Below are 17912 nucleotides of genomic sequence, written 5' to 3'. Positions count from 1 at the left end.
CACGAGCCGCGGGCTCCCGCAGGCCGCGGTGGCGAATCTGCGGCAGCGGAACCGGGACCCGAGCGGGAGCGCGAATCTGCGGGAGCGGAGCGGCGGTACCGGGGGGAGGGCGCGTGGGGGGCGCTCGGGGGGCGCTCGGGGGGCACTTGGGGGGCACCTGGGGGGCACCGTGGGCTTATGGGGGGTCCCATGTGGGGCAGTGAAGGGGACTATGGGGGGGTCCCATGTGGGGCAGTGAAGGGGACTATGGGGGGGTCCCATGTGCGGCCGTGAAGGGCCTCGGGGGCACTTGGGGGCCAAGAACTGGGGGGGGGGGGGGTCACATATGGGGCAGTGAAGGGCCTCGGGGGCACCTGGGGGCCAAGAACTGGGGGGGGGTCACATATGGGGCAGTGAAGGGGTCCCATATGGGGCAGGGAAGGGGGTTGGGGGCACCAGGAGCTTTGGGGGGGGTCACATATGGGGCAGGGAAGGGGGTTGGGGGGCACCAGGAACTTTTGGGGGGGGTGTGTGTCCCGTATGGGGCAATGAAGGGGTTGGTTGGGGGGTCCCATATGGGGCAGTGAAGGGGTTGAGGAGGGGGCTGTCGGGGTCGCAGTTCTATAGGGTGGAGTCACAGTGCCCCTATGGTGGCTCTGCCCTATAGGAGTCTATAGGTGTCTATGGGGCTCTGACCTATAGGGGTCTATAGGTGTCTGTAGGTGTCTATGGGGCTCTGCCCTATAGGGGTCTATAGGTGTCTATGGGGCTCTGCCCTATATGGGTCTGTAGCTGTTTATGGGGCTCTGCCCTATAGGTGTCTATAAGGGTCTATATGGGTCTGTAGGTGTTTATGGGGCTCTGCCCTATAGGTGTCTATAAGGGTCTATAAGGGTCTGTAGGTGTCTATGGGGCTCTGCCCTATAGGGGTCTATAAGGGTCTATAGGGGTCTATAGGTGTCTATGGGGCTGTGCCCTATAGGGGGTGTCTCTCGCTGCCTCCTCTCCCGCAGGACCCATGACCCCGGCGGAGGAGCCGGTGCCGGTGCCGGTGCTGCGGCTGCCGCGGGGCCCGGACGGCCGCGGCCGCGGGTTCGAGTCCCGCCGGCGGCACCCTGCGCGGGGGGAGGCGGAGGCGCAGCGGGCGCGGGCGCGGCTCCGGCGCCGGTTCCTGCGGGCGCTGGCGGCCGCCCGGGGCCGCCCCGCGCGGTTCTGGCTCCGCGCCGGGGTCCGCGTGGACGCCACGTTCGGGGCCGCGGACCGGGAGGCGGCGGCGCTGCTGGTGGAGGCGCTGCGGACCCCGCTGGGGCTGCAGGAGGCGGCGCTGCTGCGCGGCCCCGACGTGCTCTGCTTCCGCTTCCCGCTGCCGTGAGCAGCGCCCCCGGGGGGATCCATTGTGTCCTACGAGAGATCCCCTGTGCCCTATGAGAGATCCATTGTGTCCTACGAGAGATCCACTGTGTCCTATGAGAGATCTATTGTGTCCTAGGGGAGATACAGGGTGTGCTGTGGGAATCCATTGTGCCCTATGAGACATCCAGTGTGCCCAATGAGAGATCTGTTGTGTCCTATGAGAGATCCACTGTGTCCTATGGGAGATACAGGGTGTGCTGTGGGAGATCCACTGCGTCCTATGAGAGATCCATTGTGTCCTGTGGGAGATACAGGGTGTGTTATAGGAGATCCATTGTGTCCCATGGGAGATCCAGTGTGTCCTATGAGAGATCTATTGTGTCCTATGGGAGATACAGGGTGTGCTGTGGGAGATCCATTACGTCCTATGGGAGATACAGGATGTGTTACAGGAGATCCATTGTGTCCCATGGGAGATCCAGTGTGTCATATGGGAGATCCATTGTGTCCTATGAGAGATCTGTTGTGTCCTATCGGAGATACAGGGTGTGCTGTGGGAGATCCATTGGGTCCTATGGGAGATACAGGGTGTGCTATGGGAGATCCACTGTGTCCTATGGGAGATACAGGGTGTGCTATGGGAGATCCATTGTGTCCTATGAGAGATCTGTTGTGTCCTATCGGAGATACAGGGTGTGCTGTGGGAGATCCATTGGGTCCTATGGGAGATACAGGGTGTGCTATGGGAGATCCACTGTGTCCTATGAGAGATCCATTGTGTCCTGTGGGAGATCCCCTGTACCCTATGAGACATCCATTGTGTCCTACGAGAGATCTGCTGTGTCCTACAGGAGATCCATTGTGCCCTACGGGAGATACAGGGTGTGTGTGGGAGATCCATCGTGCCCTATGAGAGATCTGTTGTGTCCCATGGGAGATCCATTGTGTCTCATGGGAGATCCACGGTGTCCTATGGGACATACAGCATGTGCTACGAGAGATCCATTGTGCCCTACAGGAGATACAGGGTGTCCTATGAGAGATCCACTGTGTCCTATGGGAGATACAGGGTGTGCTATGGGAGATCCATTGTGTCCCATGGGAAATCCAGTGTGTCCTATGGGAGATCCATTGTGCCCTACTGGAGATCCACTGTGTCCTATGGGAGATCCAGTGTGCCCTATGGGAGATACAGGGTGCCCTATGGGAGATACAGGGTGTCCTACGGGAGATCCAGTGCGTCCTATGAGAGATCCATTATGTCCTATGGGAGATCCAGGGTGTCCCATGGGAGACCCATTGTGCCCTATGGGAGATCCAGGGTGTCCCATGGGAGACCCATTGTGTCCTATGGGAGATCCATTGTGCCCTATGGGAGATCCAGGGTGTCCCATGGGAGATCCAGGGTGTCCCATGGGAGACCCATTGTGTCCTATGGGAGATCGATTGTGCCCTATGGGAGACCCATTGTGCCCTATGGGAGACCCAGGGTGTCCCATGGGGGCTCATCCCAGCTCCTTCCCAACCCGTCGCAGACACGGAGCCAGCTTTTCCATCTTTATTTGCCGTGGGGAACCGGCTCCGTTCCATCAGTGCCGGTAGTGGGGGCTGCGGGACCGCGACCGGGAGCGCCTGCGGAAGCGCACACACGGATGTGTTGGGAATGGGGGGGGGGGGGGGGGGGGGGGGTCTCAGTGAGCTGCGACCCCCACGTGTGGGGCAGGATGTGGGCACCTACCTGCGGGATGAGCTGTATTCCCGACCTGCAAACAGAGGGATGCGCTTGGACACCATGACGCTTTTCCCATGGGAATGCAGCAGCTTTTCCTTTCCCCCCCCCCCTTCCAAGTGTCCAATATGGGGCTGGGAATTGACTGGTCCCTTGTGCCCCCCCGGACCCCCCCGGTCACTCACTGTAGCGGGGGGACGGGGACCGGCTCTGGCGGCTGTACTGGCGCTCCCACTCCTCCCGCTCCTTCTCCCGGCGTTCCCGCTCCCTGCCGGCAAGGAAAAGGTGATGGGGGGGGGCACAGTGCAGCCGGGACCCCCCCCCCCGGATCCATTGGGAATGATGGGGGGGTGCACAGTGCAGCCGGGACCCCCCCCCCGGATCCATTGGGAATGATGGGGGGGGGTGCACAGTGCAGCCGGGACCGCCCCCCGGATCCATTGGGAATGATGGGGGGGGTGCACAGTGCAGCCGGGACCCCCACCCGGATCCATTGGGAATGATGGGGGGGTGCACAGTGCAGCCGGGACCCCTCCCCGGATCCATTGGGAATGATGGGGGGGGTGCACAGTGCAGCCGGGACCCCCCCCGGATCCATTGGGAATGATGGGGGGGTGCACAGTGCAGCCGGGACCCCTCCCCGGATCCATTGGGAATGATGGGGGGGGTGCACAGTGCAGCCGGGACCCCCCCGGATCCATTGGGAATGATGGGGGGGGGGGACAGTGCAGCCGGGACCCCCCCCCCGGATCCATTGGGAATGATGGGGGGGGCACAGTGCAGCCGGGACCCCCCCCCGGATCCATTGGGAATGATGGGGGGTGCACAGTGCAGCCGGGACCCCCCCCCGGATCCATTGGGAATGATGGGGGGGGTGCACAGTGCAGCCGGGACCCCCCCCCGGATCCATTGGGAATGATGGGGGGGTGCACAGTGCAGCCGGGACCCCCCCCCCGCATCCATTGGGAATGATGGGGGGGTGCACAGTGCAGCCGGGACCCCCCCCCGGATCCATTGGGAATGACGGGGGGGTGCACAGTGCAGCCGGGACCCCCCCCCCGGATCCATTGGGAATGACGGGGGGGTGCACAGTGCAGCCGGGACCCCCCCCCGGATCCATTGGGAATGATGGGGGGGGTGCACAGTGCAGCCGGGACCCCCCCCCGGATCCATTGGGAATGATGGGGGGACACTCACTTCATGCGGATCTTCCGGGCCATGGCTCGGAGCTCGTCCTCCCGCTCCTATGGGAGAACAGGGACCCATAACTTGGTGTGTGCCCCCCCCCAGCCCCATAACCGGGTGTGTGCCCCCCCCCCAGCCCCATAACCGGGTGTGTGCCCCCCCCCAGCCCCATAACTTGGTGTGTGCCCCCCCCAGCCCCATAACCGGGTGTGTGCCCCCCCCCCAGCCCCATAACCAGGCTCTGCCCCACCCCCCAGCCCCATAACCGGGTGTGTGCCCCCCCCCAGCCCCATAACCAGGCTCTGCCCCCCCCCCCAGCCCCATAACCTGGTGTGTGCCCCCCCCAGCCCCATAACCAGGCTCTGCCCCCCCCCGGTACCTGTCTCTCATGTTCCTGTTGCAGCATCTTCTCCTGGGCTGCCTTTTTATCAGCTTTAACTATAGGAAATGAGGGGGGGGGGTCAGGGACAAGGGAAGGGCAATAGGGACAAGGGGGGGTCCAAAGGGACATGGGGTGTAATGGGGGGGCCCGAGTCCATGGGGGGTCCAGGGGGAATCCATGGGGTGTAATGGGGGGTCCTGGGGGGGTGCAATGGGGGGTCCATGAGGGGTAATGGGGGGGGGGCCTGGGGGGGTCCATGGGGTGTAATGGGGGCTCCTGGAGGGATCCATGGGGGGGGGGCATGGGGTGCAATGGGGGGCCCCGGGGGGGTCCATGGGGTGTAATGGGGGCTCCTGGAGGGATCCATGGGGGGGGGCATGGGGTGCAATGGGGGGCCCTGGGGGGGTCCATGGGGTGTAATAGGGGGGCCCAGGGGGGTCCATGGGGTGTAATGGGGGGCCCCGGGGGGGTCCATGGGGTGTAATGGGGGCTCCTGGAGGGATCCATGGGGGGGTCCATGGGGTGCAATGGGAGGCCCTGGGGGGGTCCATGGGGTGTAATGGGGGGAGTCCATAGGGTGTAATGGGGGGGCCCGGGCAGGTCCATGGGGTGTAATGGGGGGACGGGGGGGCCCAGGGCATCCATGGGGTGCAATGGGGGGCCCCGGGAGGGTCCATGAAGTGTAATGAGGGGGCCCGGGGGGGTCCATGGGGTATAACAGGGGGCCCCAGGAGGGTCCATGAGGTGTAATGGGGGGGCCCGAGTCCATGGGGGGTCCAGAGGGGATCCATGGGGTGTAATGGGGGGGTCCTGGGGGGGTGCAATGGGGGGTCCATGAGGTGTAATGGGGGGGCCTGGGGGGGTCCATGGGGTGTAATAGGGGCTCCTGGAGGGATCCATGGCGGGGGGCATGGGGTGTAATGGGGGGGGTTCATGGGGTGTAATGGGGGGGGGTCATGGGGTGTAATGGGGGGGCCCGGGGGCATCCATGGGGTGTAATGGGGGGGGTCGGGGCGGTCCATGCGGTGTAATGGGGGCAGTTCATGGGGTGTAATGGGGGGGGTTCATGGGGTGTAATGGGGGGGGGTCATGGGGTGTAATGGGGGGCCCGGGGGGGTCCATGGGGGGGTCCACGCTCTCACATTGCCTGTTGAGCGCCTTCTGCATCCGCAGCTTCAGCTTCTCCTGCGGCGTCAGTTTGGGCTGGAAGGACCCGGAGCCCCGTGTGACAATGGGGGGGGTTGGGGGCACACGAGGACACGCTGCAGCCCCCCCTCCATGGGACCCCCCCCCCCCGGGCTCTGAGCAGGGGGGCTGGGGGCCCTGGTCCGTGGTGGGACCCGCCCGTGGCACCCATGGGTGCTGCGGGGAGCAATGGCAGCACTGGGTGATGGTGGGGGGGGGGCACATGGGGACAGCCCATAGGAACAGGCGAGGATGTTGGGGGTCCCCAGGCTGGATCCCAGTGGGTCCCAGTGCCCCACGGCCAGCTCCCAGTGGGTCCCAGTGCCCCACGGCCAGCTCTCAGTGGGTCCCATTGCTGGATCCCAGTGGGTCCCAGTGCCCCATGGCCAGCTCCCAGTGGGTCCCATTGCTGGATCCCAGTGGGTCCCAGTGCCCCATGGCCAGCTCCCAGTGGGTCCCATTGCTGGATCCCAGTGGGTCCCAGTGCCAGCCACATCCCAGTGCTGGATCCCAGTGGACGCCAGTGCTGGCCAGCTCCCAGTGACCGGATCCCAGTGGTTCCCAGTGCCCCATGGCCAGTTCCCAGTGGGTCCCATTGCTGGATCCCAGTGGGTCCCAGTGCCCCACAGCCAGCTCCCCATGGATCCCATTGCCAGCAGCTCCAGGGGGAGCCCCCGGTCCTCACCGCCCCCCCATCCCTGGGGCTATCCCGCTCCTGCCCGGCAGGTCCCAGGCTCCAAGCAGGGAGCGGGATGAGCGCCAGGGGGACACGGGGGGACATGGGGGGGCCCCCCCAAGCCCGTCCCCCACCGTGGCCCCCCCGCGGGGCTGCTCTCGCTGATGCCACTTAAGCTGCTGAGCTTCAATTCTTACTGACTTTGGCAGCTCCCGTCTCTTTACCAGCAGCACTGTCAGGCCTGGAGCAGGGGAGGGGGGGGGAAAAGCATGAGGAGGGGGGAGAATCCTTATCCCATTCCCGGTATTCCCATTCCTGCTTTTTGGGCCTTACTTTTTCAGCTTCTCCCCCACGGCGGGCGATGCTGTGGGGCGCGGAGGCTTGTCCCGCACCGGAGACTGGGATCTGCTGGGGCTGCGGGAATCGCTGCGGCTCCGGCTGCTCCGGCTGCTGCTCCAGTGGTGCCGGCGCCGGGAGCGCTCCCCGGAGCGGGACCGGCTCCTGGGAATGGGGGCGGGATACACGACGGGCTCAATGGGAGCCCGATGGGGAGCCGCAGGGTCCCCCCTTTGTATGGGGACCAGGAGGGAAGTGGGAGCAGTGGGGGGCAGCCCAAAGGGAAAGGATGGGATGGGGGGCAGTGGGAAGGGATATGAGCCCCTGGGGGGGGAGATGGCTCTGGGATGGGGGGGGAAGGGGTGGAGCAGCCCCCCCGGATGAAGGATTTGGGGTGGTGGGAGAGGAGAAGCTCAATGGGAGCCACCAACAGCCCCTTGTGCCCTATGGATGCTCCCCGTTGTGCCCTATGGGAGCTCCCCAGTGTCCTATGGGAGCTCCCCACTGTGCCCTATGGATGCTCCCCGTTGTGTCCTATGGGAGCTCCTTGTGTCCTATGGGAGCTCCTTGTTGTGTCCTATGGGAGCTCCCCACTGTGCCCTATGGATGCTCCCCACTGTGCCCTATGGGAGCTCCCCAGTGTCCTATGGGAGCTCCTCACTGTGTCCTATGGGAGCTCCCCACTGTGTCCTATGGGAGCTCCCCACTGTGTCCTATGGGAGTTCCTTGTGTCCTATGGGAGCTCCCCATTGTGTCCTATGGGAGTTCCTTGTGTCCTATGGATGCTCCCCATTGTGTCCTATGGGAGCTCCTTGTGTCCTATGGGAGCTCCCTGTTGTATCCTATGGCAGCTCCTCGTTGTGCCCTATGGGAGCTCCCCACCGTGTCCTATGGGAGCTCCTCACTCTGCCCTATGGATGCTCCCCGTTGTGCCCTATGGATTCTCCCCGTTGTGCCCTATGGGAGCTCCTTGTTGTGTCCTATGGGAGCTCCCCACTGTGTCCTATGGGAGCAGCAGGGCCAAGGGGGGGTCCCTGCGCCCCTGCTCTGCTCTGGGGACACCCCAGTGCCTGAAGGGGCCCCAGGAGACCTGGAGCGGGGCCTTGGGCACGGGATGGAGGGATGGGATGAGGAGATGATGGAAGAGCTGGATGGGATCTTGGGATGAAGCTCTTCCCCATGAGGGTGCTGGGACACTGGGATGGATGGAGAAGGTTTGGCTGCTCCATCCCTGGCAGTGCTCAAGGAGCAGCCTGCCCTATGGAAGGTGTCCCTGGGGGTTGGATCCGGATGATTCCAGCTCCTTTCCCACCCAAGCCATTCCCTGATTCCCTGGCAAAGGCACGGAATCCCACCTGGATCGGCGGCGGGAGCTGTAGCGATAGCCCCGCTCCGGGGAATAGGACCTGGAGCGGCGGCGCCCATCCCGAGAGCCCCCTCCGGAATAGCGCCGGGAGCGGGAGCGAGAGCGGGAATAGCGGCGGCCGTGGGAATGGCAGTAGCGGCCGGAGCGGTGGTACCCCCCCCCCTCGGTAGGAGCGGGAGCTGGAGCGGGAGCTGGATGAGGATGAGGACGATGGAGACGTGGAGGAAGACGAGGAACGGCGCCTGGAAGAGAGCCGGGAGACGGGGCGTTAGCGGGAGGATCGCGGGATGGGCGGGATGAGGCAGGGATCCTGCCACGGGGATTGAGCTGGGAGGACGAGGAAGCTGCTCACCCCATGGATGTGGGGCTGGAGCTCCCTCCCTATCCCCCCCCATTCCCTCTGTGCGGGCAAGGATTGGGAAAAGCAGCCGGATGGGAAGCGTTACCGACCGGGACGAGGCGCTATGACCTGCTGCCGGCTGCCCTGCGGCGGAACGGGCTTTGCCGGGAGCGGGGCCTTTCCCGGGAATGCCGCCGGCCTGCGCGGATGCAGCCGCCTCCTCGTCGCTGCCGCCGAAGCTGGTGATGAAGGTGATCTTCTCCTCGTGGCCGGGAGACGGAGTGCGGGAGCGGGAGCGGGATTCCGAGCTGGATTCCGAGGGGGAGCTGCAGTGGGGAGGGGGTCAGGGAGCTGCGGGAACGGCATTCCCGAGGGTGGGAATAGCGGCGCGGGCGGCACTCACCGTTTGTAGGGGTCGTAGGTGGGGCTGTCGCGCCGGGCGTAGCTGTGGGGGAGACGACATTCCCGATGGAGGGAGCAGGGAAACAGGGGGATAGCAACAGGGAAGGCAATGCGGATCAGCATGGGATGGGCAGGAGCAGAGCAGGGCGGGATCCAAGCTCCAGGAGCTCGGAATGGGATGGAGCAGGAGCAGGGATGGATGGTGTATCCCAGCTCCGGGAGTTGGGAATGGGATAGAGCAGGGATGGATGGTGTATCCCAGCTCCGGGAGCTGGGAATGGGATGGAGCAGGGCTGGATGCTGTATCCCAGCTCCAGGGGCTGGGAATGGGATGGAGAAGGGCTGGAGGCTGTATCCCAGCTCTGGGAATGGGATGGAGCAGGGCTGGATGCTGTATCCCAGCTCCAGGGGCTGGGAATGGGATGGAGAAGGGCTGGATGCTGCATCCCAGCTCTGGGAATGGGATGGAGCAGGGCTGGATGCTGTATCCCAGCTCCAGGGGCTGGGAATGGGATGGAGAAGGGCTGGATGCTGTATCCAAGCTCTGGGAATGGGATGGAGCAGGGCTGGATGCTGTATCCCAGCTCCGGGGGCTGGGAATGGGATGGAGCAGGGCTGGATGCTGTATCCCAGCTCTGGGAATGGGATGGAGCAGGGCTGGATGCTGTATCCCAGCTCTGGGAATGGGATGGAGCAGGGCTGGATGCTGTATCCCAGCTCCGGGAATGGGATGGAGCAGGGCTGGATGCTGAATCCCAGCTCCGGGAATGGGATGGAGCAGGGCTGGATGCTCTATCCCAGCTCTGGGAATGGGATGGAGCAGGGCTGGATGCTGTATCCAAGCTCTGGGAATGGGATGGAGCAGGGCTGGATGCTGTATCCAAGCTCTGGGAATGGGATGGAGCAGGGCTGGATGCTGTATCCCAGCTCCGGGAATGGGATGGAGAAGGGCTGGATGCTGTATCCAAGCTCTGGGAATGGGATGGAGCAGGGCTGGATGCTGTATCCCAGCTCCGGGGGCTGGGAATGGGATGGAGCAGGGCTGGATGCTCTATCCCAGCTCCGGGAATGGGATGGAGCAGGGCTGGATGCTGAATCCCAGCTCCGGGAATGGGATGGAGAAGGGCCGGATGCTCTATCCCAGCTCTGGGAACGGGATGGAGCAGGGCTGGATGCTGAATCCCAGCTCCGGGAATGGGATGGAGCAGGGCTGGATGCTGTATCCCAGCTCCGGGAATGGGATGGAGAAGGGCTGGATGCTCTATCCCAGCTCCGGGAATGGGATGGAGCAGGGCTGGATGCTGTATCCCAGCTCCGGGAATGGGATGGAGCAGGGCTGGATGCTGAATCCCAGCTCCGGGAATGGGATGGAGCAGGGCTGGATGCTGTATCCCAGCTCCGGGAATGGGATGGAGCAGGGCTGGATGCTCTATCCCAGCTCTGGGACCCACCTGGGGGGACTGATCTTCCTCCCTTTCAAGCGTTTCTCCCTGAATTCCCTCCTCTGGCGCCGGGAGCGTCGGCCCTGGGAGGAGCAGCTGGAGCTCAGGGATGGCTCCAGCGATGGGGAAGCAGCTCCCGGGAGCAGGGAATTGTCCGGGCTCTATCCCCTACCGAGTACATGGCCTTCTCCTCCTCCAGAGCCTTGGCGTTCTTAATCGCTTCAGCCTCCTCCTTGTCCTTCCGCAGCATCCTTGGGAGAAACCCTCAGTAAGAGCCCAGCACCCAGATAGGGAAAGAGGGGTTCAGGGTCCCCCCATCCCACAGCCGGGCACATCCATAGGGATTCCCCCCTGGAACACAGCGGGGGGGGGGGGGGCTCCATCCAAGCCCTACCTGACGAAGTCCCCCTCGGCCATGCCGTAGGTGGTCGCCTGCTTGTTGAGGTCGGCCACTTGCTCCTGGTTGAGCTCATCCACGTCCACTTCCACGTCTGGGAGCATGAGGGGAAGCGGCTGAGGGCAGCGCCAGCACCAGGGGCTCAGCACCCCAAGGAGCACGGCGGGGGGGGCTCAGTACCAATGTCAGGGATGACTTCATCTTCATCCGTGTTGCTGTCCTCCTCCGAGTCCTCCTCCTCCCCTCTCTTCTCCACGTTGTTGTCCAGCTCGGCCACGGTGCTGTCCTCATACGTGTAGCCAATGGAGGCTTTCTTCTCGGCGAGCCTGCACATGGATACTCAATCCCTATTCCCCTTCCTTATCCTTATTAAGGAGCAGGAAGGGCCCTTCCTCTGCCTCCCTGCTCAGGGAGGATGCTCCCGATCCCACCCTGCTCCATGGAGCACCCCCAAAGGGCCACGCCGCCACCCCCCTTCCTTGGGACACTCACTTCTTCTTCTCATCCTCGTTGGGCTTCTGGAGCCCCCCGTAGAGCTCATCGATGTAGATCTGGTAGAGACACTGCTCCTCCGAGACTGGAGCCACCAGAGGGATCAATGGGGGGGGGGACACGGGCCTGTCCCCCCCCTTGCACCCCCCGGCAGGGTTTGGGGTGTCCCCAAGCCCCAGCCCCAGCCCCAGGGACACTCACTGCCAGCGAAGTCGTTCTGCACGAGGCCGCGGTACCGCTCGTAGTTGCATTTCCTCTCGTCACATTCCTGCTCCGGGGAACTGCAATGGATCAAAAGGAGCTTTTGGTGCTCTGGGAACACGGGATGGATCCAAATCCATCCCCTCTGAGGTGGCTCCATGTAAAATTCCTGCTTCCCAAAGGAGAATGAGCCTGGAAGGAATCAAACCCTCATGCTGGGATGTGCAGCAAGCAGGGATGGAGTCAGCCACTAAACACCATGGCCAGCCTGGAATTCCCTTTGGAAAGGGAATTTAAAGGACCAAAAGCAGCTTTTAGTGCTCTGGGACGTGGGATGGATCCAAACCCATCCCCATGAGGTGGATCCATGGGAGATTCCCCTTTCCTAAAGGATAATGGAGCTGGAAGGAATCAAACCCTTGTGCTGGGATGTGCAGCAAGCAGGGATGGAGTCAGCCACTAAACACCATGGCCAGCCTGGAATTCCCTTTGGAAAGGGAATTTAAAGGACCAAAAGCAGCTTTTAGTGCTCTGGGACGTGGGATGGATCCAAACCCATCCCCATGAGATGGCTCCATGGGAGATTCCCGTTTCCTAAAGGATAATGGAGCTGGAAGGAATCAAACCCTTGTGCTGGGATGTGCAGCAAGCAGGGATGGAGTCGGCCACTAAACATCATGGCCAGCCTGGAATTCCCTTTGGAAAGGGAATTTAAAGGACCAGAAGCAGCTTTTAGTGGTCTGGGAACATGGGATGGATCCAAACCCATCCCCATGAGGTGGCTCCATGGGAGATTCCTGTTTCCCAAAGGAGAATGAGCCTGGAAGGAATCAAACCCTTGTGCTGGGATGTGCAGCAAGCAGGGATGGAATCAGCCACTAAACACCATGGCCAGCCTGGAATTCCCTTTGGAAAGGGAATTTAAAGGACCAAAAGCAGCTTTTAGTGCTCTGGGACATGGGATGGATCCAAACCCATCCCCATGAGGTGGATCCACGTGAGGTTCCCATTTCCTAAAGGATAATGGAGCTGGAAGGAATCAAACCCTTGTTCTGGGATGTGCAGCAAGCACGGATGGAGTCGGCCACTAAACATCATGGCCAGCCTGGAATTCCCTTTGGAAAGGGAATTTAAAGGACAAGAAACACCTTTTAGCGCTCTAGGACATGGGATGGATCCAAACCCATCCCCATGAGGTGGCTCCACGTGAGATTCCCATTTCCTAAAGGATAATGGAGCTGGAAGGAATCAAACCCTTGTTCTGGGATGTGCAGCAAGCAGGGATGGAGTCGGCCACTAAACATCATGGCCAGCCTGGAATTCCCTTTGGAAAGGGCTCAGCTTCCCTCCAGAGCTTGCTCCCAGGCAGAGAGAGGCAGGAAGGGAATGTGGCTGCTCTCCATGGGGGAATTCTGCCTCGGAATTCCCTGCTCCAGCCAAAGGGAGAAAGCCCCCGGCTCTGCTGGGTGCTGGGGTTTAATTAACCCAGCGGTTAATTGGTCTAATGTGGCCTTTCCAGCCGTGTCCTGGTGTTCCGGAGCTCAGCTCCATCCTCTCCCAACGTTTCAGGCCTGGAAAAGCCACACTGGGAATGCTGCAGCCTCATCCATCCCCTGCACCCCCCACTTATCCCCATGGCACTGGGGGGGCTCCACGCTGGTCCCAGTGCAACGAGGCTGGAAAACAGCTCTGCCCCCCCCCCCCGCCAGATTCCAAACCTCCATCAGAAGAGCCCCAATTCCCATGGGAAGTGGGGATCCCCCCCCAGCTTACATGGGGTTCAGCAGGGCCGGGGTGTAGCTGGGGATATAATCCAGATGCGCCCGCACGTCGAAGCGGTCGATCATGTTGTTGGTGTCTCCCTGCCAGGGCATCCTATGGGAAAAGAGAGGTGGGAATGCCGGGAATTCCCTCTAGGAAGAGCAGCCCCCCCCCCCCCCCAGCCCCAAACCTTCCCCTCCTGAGTGGGAATGGGAGGAATAACTCGTGTTCTTTGGCTCCGATGAGCCCAGATCCCGCTTCCCAAAGCTGGAAGCGGCACCCGAGGCACCGGCAGCTCTCCCCATTCCCACCGGAGCTGCCCCCGGAGCAGCGGGATACTCACATGTTGACCGGGCTCTCGGCAGCCAAGGCCACGGCTGAATCCAGGTGGATTTTGCAGGCCCGGCCGTGGACCTGCAGGAATTGGGCTGGATCCTTCTTCTGGAGGAGGAAAAAAGGGGGAAACCCCCCCTCAAAGGTGAGGGAACGAGGAGCAGGAAGAGCCAAAGGGAAAAGGGGAGCAGGAGCCAGAGAGAAAAGGGGAGCAGGAGCCATAGGGAAAAGGGGAGCAGGAGCCATAGGGAAAAGGGGAGCAGGAGCCTGGAGCCATAGGGAAAAGGGGAGGAGGAGTCTGGAGCCACAGGGAAAAGAGGAGCGGGAGCCATAGGGAAAAGGGGAGCAGGACTCTGGAGCCACAGGGAAAAGGGGAGCAGGAGCCCGGAGCCATAGGGAAAAAGGGAGAAAGAGCCATAGAGAAAAGGGGACAAGGATTCCTGAGCCATGGGGAAAACGGGAGCAGAAACCATAGGGAAAAGGGGAACAGGAGCCACAGGGAAAAAGGGAGCAGGAGCCATAAGGAAAAGAGGAGCAGGAGCCCGGAGCCATAGGGAAAAAGGGAGAAAGAGCCATAGAGAAAAGGGGACAAGGATTCCTGAGCCATGGGGAAAACGGGAGCAGAAACCATAGGGAAAAGGGAGCAAGAGTCACAGGGAAAAGGGGAACAGGAGCCATAAGGAAAAGGGGAGCAGGAGCCCGGAGCTATAGGGAAAAGGGGAGCAGGAGCCATAGGGAACAGAGAACAAGGATTCCTGAGCCATGGGGAAAACGGGAGCAGCAGCCTGAAGCCACAGGGAAAAGGGGAAAAGGAGCCTGGAGCCATACGGAAAAGGGGAGCAGGAGTCCAGAGCCATGGGGAAAAGGGGAGGAGAGGCTCTGAGCAATAGGGAAAACGGGAGCAGGAGCCTGGAGCCATAGGGAAAAGGGGAGCAGGAGCCATAAGGAAAAGGGGAAAAGGAGCCTGGAGCCATAGGGAAAAGGAGAGCAGGAACCCTGAGCCATAGGGAAAAGGGGAGCAGGAGCCACAGGGAAAAGGGGAGCAGGAGCCCCAGGGAAAAAGGGAGCAGGAGCCATAGGGAAAAGGGGAATCCCAAACTACAGAAAAAAGGGGAGCAGGAGCCCGGAGCCATAGGGAAAAGGGAACAAGGATTCCTGAGCCATGGGGAAAAAGGGAGCAGGAGCCTGGAACCATGGAGAAAAAGGGAGCAGGAGCCACAGGGAAAAAGGGAGCAGGAGCCTTGAGCCATGGGGAAAAGGAGAGCACGAACCACATGGAAAAGGGGAATCCTGAACCATAGGGAAAAGGGGAGCAGGAGCCACAGGGAAAAGGGGAGCAAGAGCCACAGGGAAAAGGGGAACAGGAGCCCTGAGCCATATGGAAAAGGGGAGCAGGAGCCTGGAGCCATAGGGAAAAGGGGAGCAGGAGCCATGGGGAAAAGGGGAGCAAGAGTCTGGAGCCATAGGGAAAAGGGGAGCAGGAGCCATAGGGAAAATGGGAGCAGGAGCCATGGGGAAAAGGGGAGCAAGAGTCTGGAGCCATAGGGAAAAGGGGAGCAGGAGCCATAGGGAAAATGGGAGCAGGAGCCACAGGGAAAAGGGGAGCAGGAGCCATAAGGAAAAGGGGAGTAGGAGCCATGGGGAAAAGGGGAGCAAGAGCCTGGAGCCATAGGGAAAAGGGGAAAAGGAGCCTGGAGCCATAGGGAAAAGGGGAGCAGAAGCCCCAGGGAAAAGGGAAGCAGGAGCCACAGGGAAAAGGGGAGCAGGAGCCATGGGGAAAAGGGGAGCAGGAGCCATGGGGAAAAGGGGAGCAGGAGCCATAGGGGAAAGGGGAGCAGGAGCCACAGGGAAAAGGGGAGCAGGAGCCACAGGGAAAAGGGGAGCAGGAGCCATAGGGAAAAGGGGAGCAGGAGCCATAAGGAAAAGGGGAGCAGGAGCCATAGGGAAAAGGGGAGCACGATCCATAAGGAAAAGGGGAGCAGGAGCCCCAGGGAAAAGGGGAGCAGGAGCCATAAGGAAAAGGGGAGCAGGAGCCCCAGGGAAAAGGGGAGCAGGAGCCATAAGGAAAAGGGGAGCAGGAGCCCCAGGGAAAAGGGGAGCAGGATCCATAAGGAAAAGGGGAGCAGGACCCCGGGGCGCTCCGCGCTCACTTACGATCTTCTCGTAGTACTCCCTCCTGCGCTCCGCCCGCTTCTTGTAATCCACCATCATCCCGCGCAGCTTCCGCTCGTGCTTCCGCGCCTCGTGCCACATCCCGCCGGTGCCCGCGGGGCTCGCACCGGCCCCGGGCAGCGGAGAAGGCCGCGGCCCCGGCAGCGGCGCCCTGAGGATGGAGCGAGGCGATGGGGGGGGGACCGGAGAGGGGGGGGGAACCATAAACACGGGGTAATGGAGTGAGGGGGGAACGGGGAGGGGGGGCGCACACACGGAACCGCCGCCGCCGCCATTACCGACCTGCACCGAGCCCGCGGCACCGAGCGGAAGACGGAAGCGGAAGTGAGGAGGCGCGGAGGGAAAGGGGGCGTGGCGGGACGGGAGCGGTCCCGCGGATAGAGTGGTCCGACCGGCCCCGCGGCTGCACCGGGCACGGGGATCCCGGTGCCGGTGCCGGTCCCGGGGCTATAATGGGAACAGGGGTCCCGGTCCCGCGGCTGTACCGGGCAGGAGCGGTCCCGGTCTCGGGGCTACACTGGGCAGAGCGGTCGCGGTTCTGGGGCTACACCGGGCACAGGGGTCCCGGGGCTGTACCGGGCACGGCGATCCCGGTCCCGGGGCTACACCGGGCAGGAGCGGTCCCGGTCCCGGGGCTATAATGGGCACAGGGGTCCCGGTCCCGGGGCTACACTGGGCACGGCGGTCCCGGTCCCATACCGGGCAGGAGCGGTCCCAGTCCCGGAGCTACACCGGGCAGGAGCGGTCCCGGTCCTGGTCCCATAGTGGGCACAGCGATCCCGGTCCCGGGGCTACACCGGGCACAGCGGTCCCGGCGCTGTACCGGGCAGGAGCGGTCCCGGGGCTACACTGGGCACGGCGGTCCGGGTCCCGGTCCCATACCGGGCACGGCGGCCCGGGGGCTGTACCGGGCACAGCGGTCCCGGGGTTACACCGGGCACAGGCGTCCTGGTTCCGGGGCTGTACCGGGCACAGCGGCTCCGGTCCCGGGGCTATAATGGGCACAGGGGTCCCGGTCCCGGAGCTGTATCGGGCACAGCGGGACCAGTCCCGGGGCTACACCGGGCACACCGGTCTCGGGGCTATACCGGGCACCTGGGTCCCGGTGCTACACCAGGCACAGGCGTCCTGGTTCCGGGGCTACACCGGGCACAGCGGTCCCGGGCTGTACCGGGCACGGCGGCTCCGGTCCCGGGGCTATAATGGGCAGGAGCGGTCCCGATCCCGGGGCTACACTGGCACGGCGGTCCCGGTCCCATACCGGGCAGGAGCGGTCCCGGGGCTACACCGGGCACAGCGGTCCCGGAGCTACAACGGGCAGGAGCGGTCCCGGTCCCGGGGCTACACCGGGCACAGAGGTCCCGGGGCTGGTCCCATACTGGGCACTGCGATCCCGGTCCCGGGGCTATAACAGGCACAGAGGTCCCGGGGCTGTATCGGGCAGGAGCGGTCCCGGTCCCGGGGCTACACTGGGCACGGCGGTCCGAGTCCCGGTCCCATACCGGGCACGGCGGTCCCGGGGCTACAGGGGTCGGGTCCCATACCGGGCACAGGGGTCCCGGAGCTGTACCAGGCACAGCGGGACCAGTCCCGGGGCTACACCGGGCACAGGCGTCCTGGTTCCGGGGCTACACCGGGCACAGCGGTCCCGGGCTGTACCGGGCACGGCGGCTCCGGTCCAGGGGCTATACCGGGCACAGAGATCCCGGTCCCGGGGCTACACCGGGCACAGCGGGACCAGTCCCGGGGCTATATCGGGCATGGCGGTCCCAGGGCTATAATGGGCACACCGGTCCCGGGGCTACACCGGGCACGGCGGCTCCGGTCCAGGGGCTATACCGGGCACAGAGATCCCGGTCCCGGGGCTACACCGGGCACAGCGGGACCAGTCCCGGGGCTATATCGGGCATGGCGGTCCCAGGGCTATAATGGGCACACCGGTCCCGGGGCTATACCGGGCACGGCGGTCCCGTGGCTACACCAGGCACAGCAGTCCCGGTCCCGGGCTGTACAGGGCACAGCGGTCCCGGTGCCGGGGTTGTACCGGGCACAGGGATCCCGGTCGCGGAGCTATACTGGGCAGGAGCAGTCCCAGTCCCGGTCCCGGTCCCATACCGGGCGGAGCGGTCCCGGTCCCGGGATTACACCGGGCACAGCGGTCCCGGGGCTCTAATGGGCAGG

At 63.3% G+C, this 17912-nt stretch overlaps 2 protein-coding genes across 2 annotated transcripts; one reads left to right on the top strand and one right to left on the bottom strand.

The window, feature by feature from the left end:
- Positions 1 to 36: 36 nt before the first annotated feature.
- GEMIN7 (gem nuclear organelle associated protein 7) lies at positions 37 to 1550 on the top strand. The gene is made up of 2 exons (XM_030474981.1): positions 37 to 95; positions 993 to 1550. Exon 2 carries the CDS (start codon positions 998 to 1000, stop codon positions 1349 to 1351), a length of 354 nt encoding a protein of 117 aa, XP_030330841.1. The 5' UTR covers positions 37 to 95; positions 993 to 997; the 3' UTR covers positions 1352 to 1550.
- Positions 1551 to 2876: 1326 nt separating this feature from the next.
- Positions 2877 to 16054, bottom strand: CLASRP (CLK4 associating serine/arginine rich protein). Its single transcript, XM_030474971.1, is given in 22 exon segments — positions 2877 to 2964; positions 3071 to 3095; positions 3247 to 3329; positions 4259 to 4305; positions 4626 to 4684; positions 5771 to 5831; positions 6691 to 6730; positions 6823 to 6990; positions 8181 to 8360; positions 8362 to 8433; positions 8642 to 8857; positions 8935 to 8976; positions 10385 to 10458; positions 10548 to 10626; positions 10770 to 10866; positions 10953 to 11098; positions 11265 to 11349; positions 11466 to 11545; positions 13239 to 13340; positions 13570 to 13667; positions 15714 to 15882; positions 16014 to 16054. Coding segments are annotated over 21 exon segments (1896 nt in total). The 5' UTR covers positions 15813 to 15882; positions 16014 to 16054; the 3' UTR covers positions 2877 to 2921.
- Positions 16055 to 17912: the final 1858 nt, after the last annotated feature.

Source organism: Strigops habroptila, unplaced genomic scaffold, assembly GCF_004027225.2.
Source record: "Strigops habroptila isolate Jane unplaced genomic scaffold, bStrHab1.2.pri NW_022045628.1_ctg1, whole genome shotgun sequence".
Classification (NCBI taxonomy): domain Eukaryota; kingdom Metazoa; phylum Chordata; class Aves; order Psittaciformes; family Psittacidae; genus Strigops; species Strigops habroptila.
Note: the sequence above shows the minus strand (reverse complement) of the source record. Positions and strands in the feature narration are given on the sequence as shown.

Excerpts from the sequence above, each read along its gene's own strand:
- GEMIN7 (XM_030474981.1), top strand. The coding sequence starts at position 998 with ATGACCCCGGCGGAGGAGCCGGTGCCGGTGCCGGTGCTGCGGCTGCCG.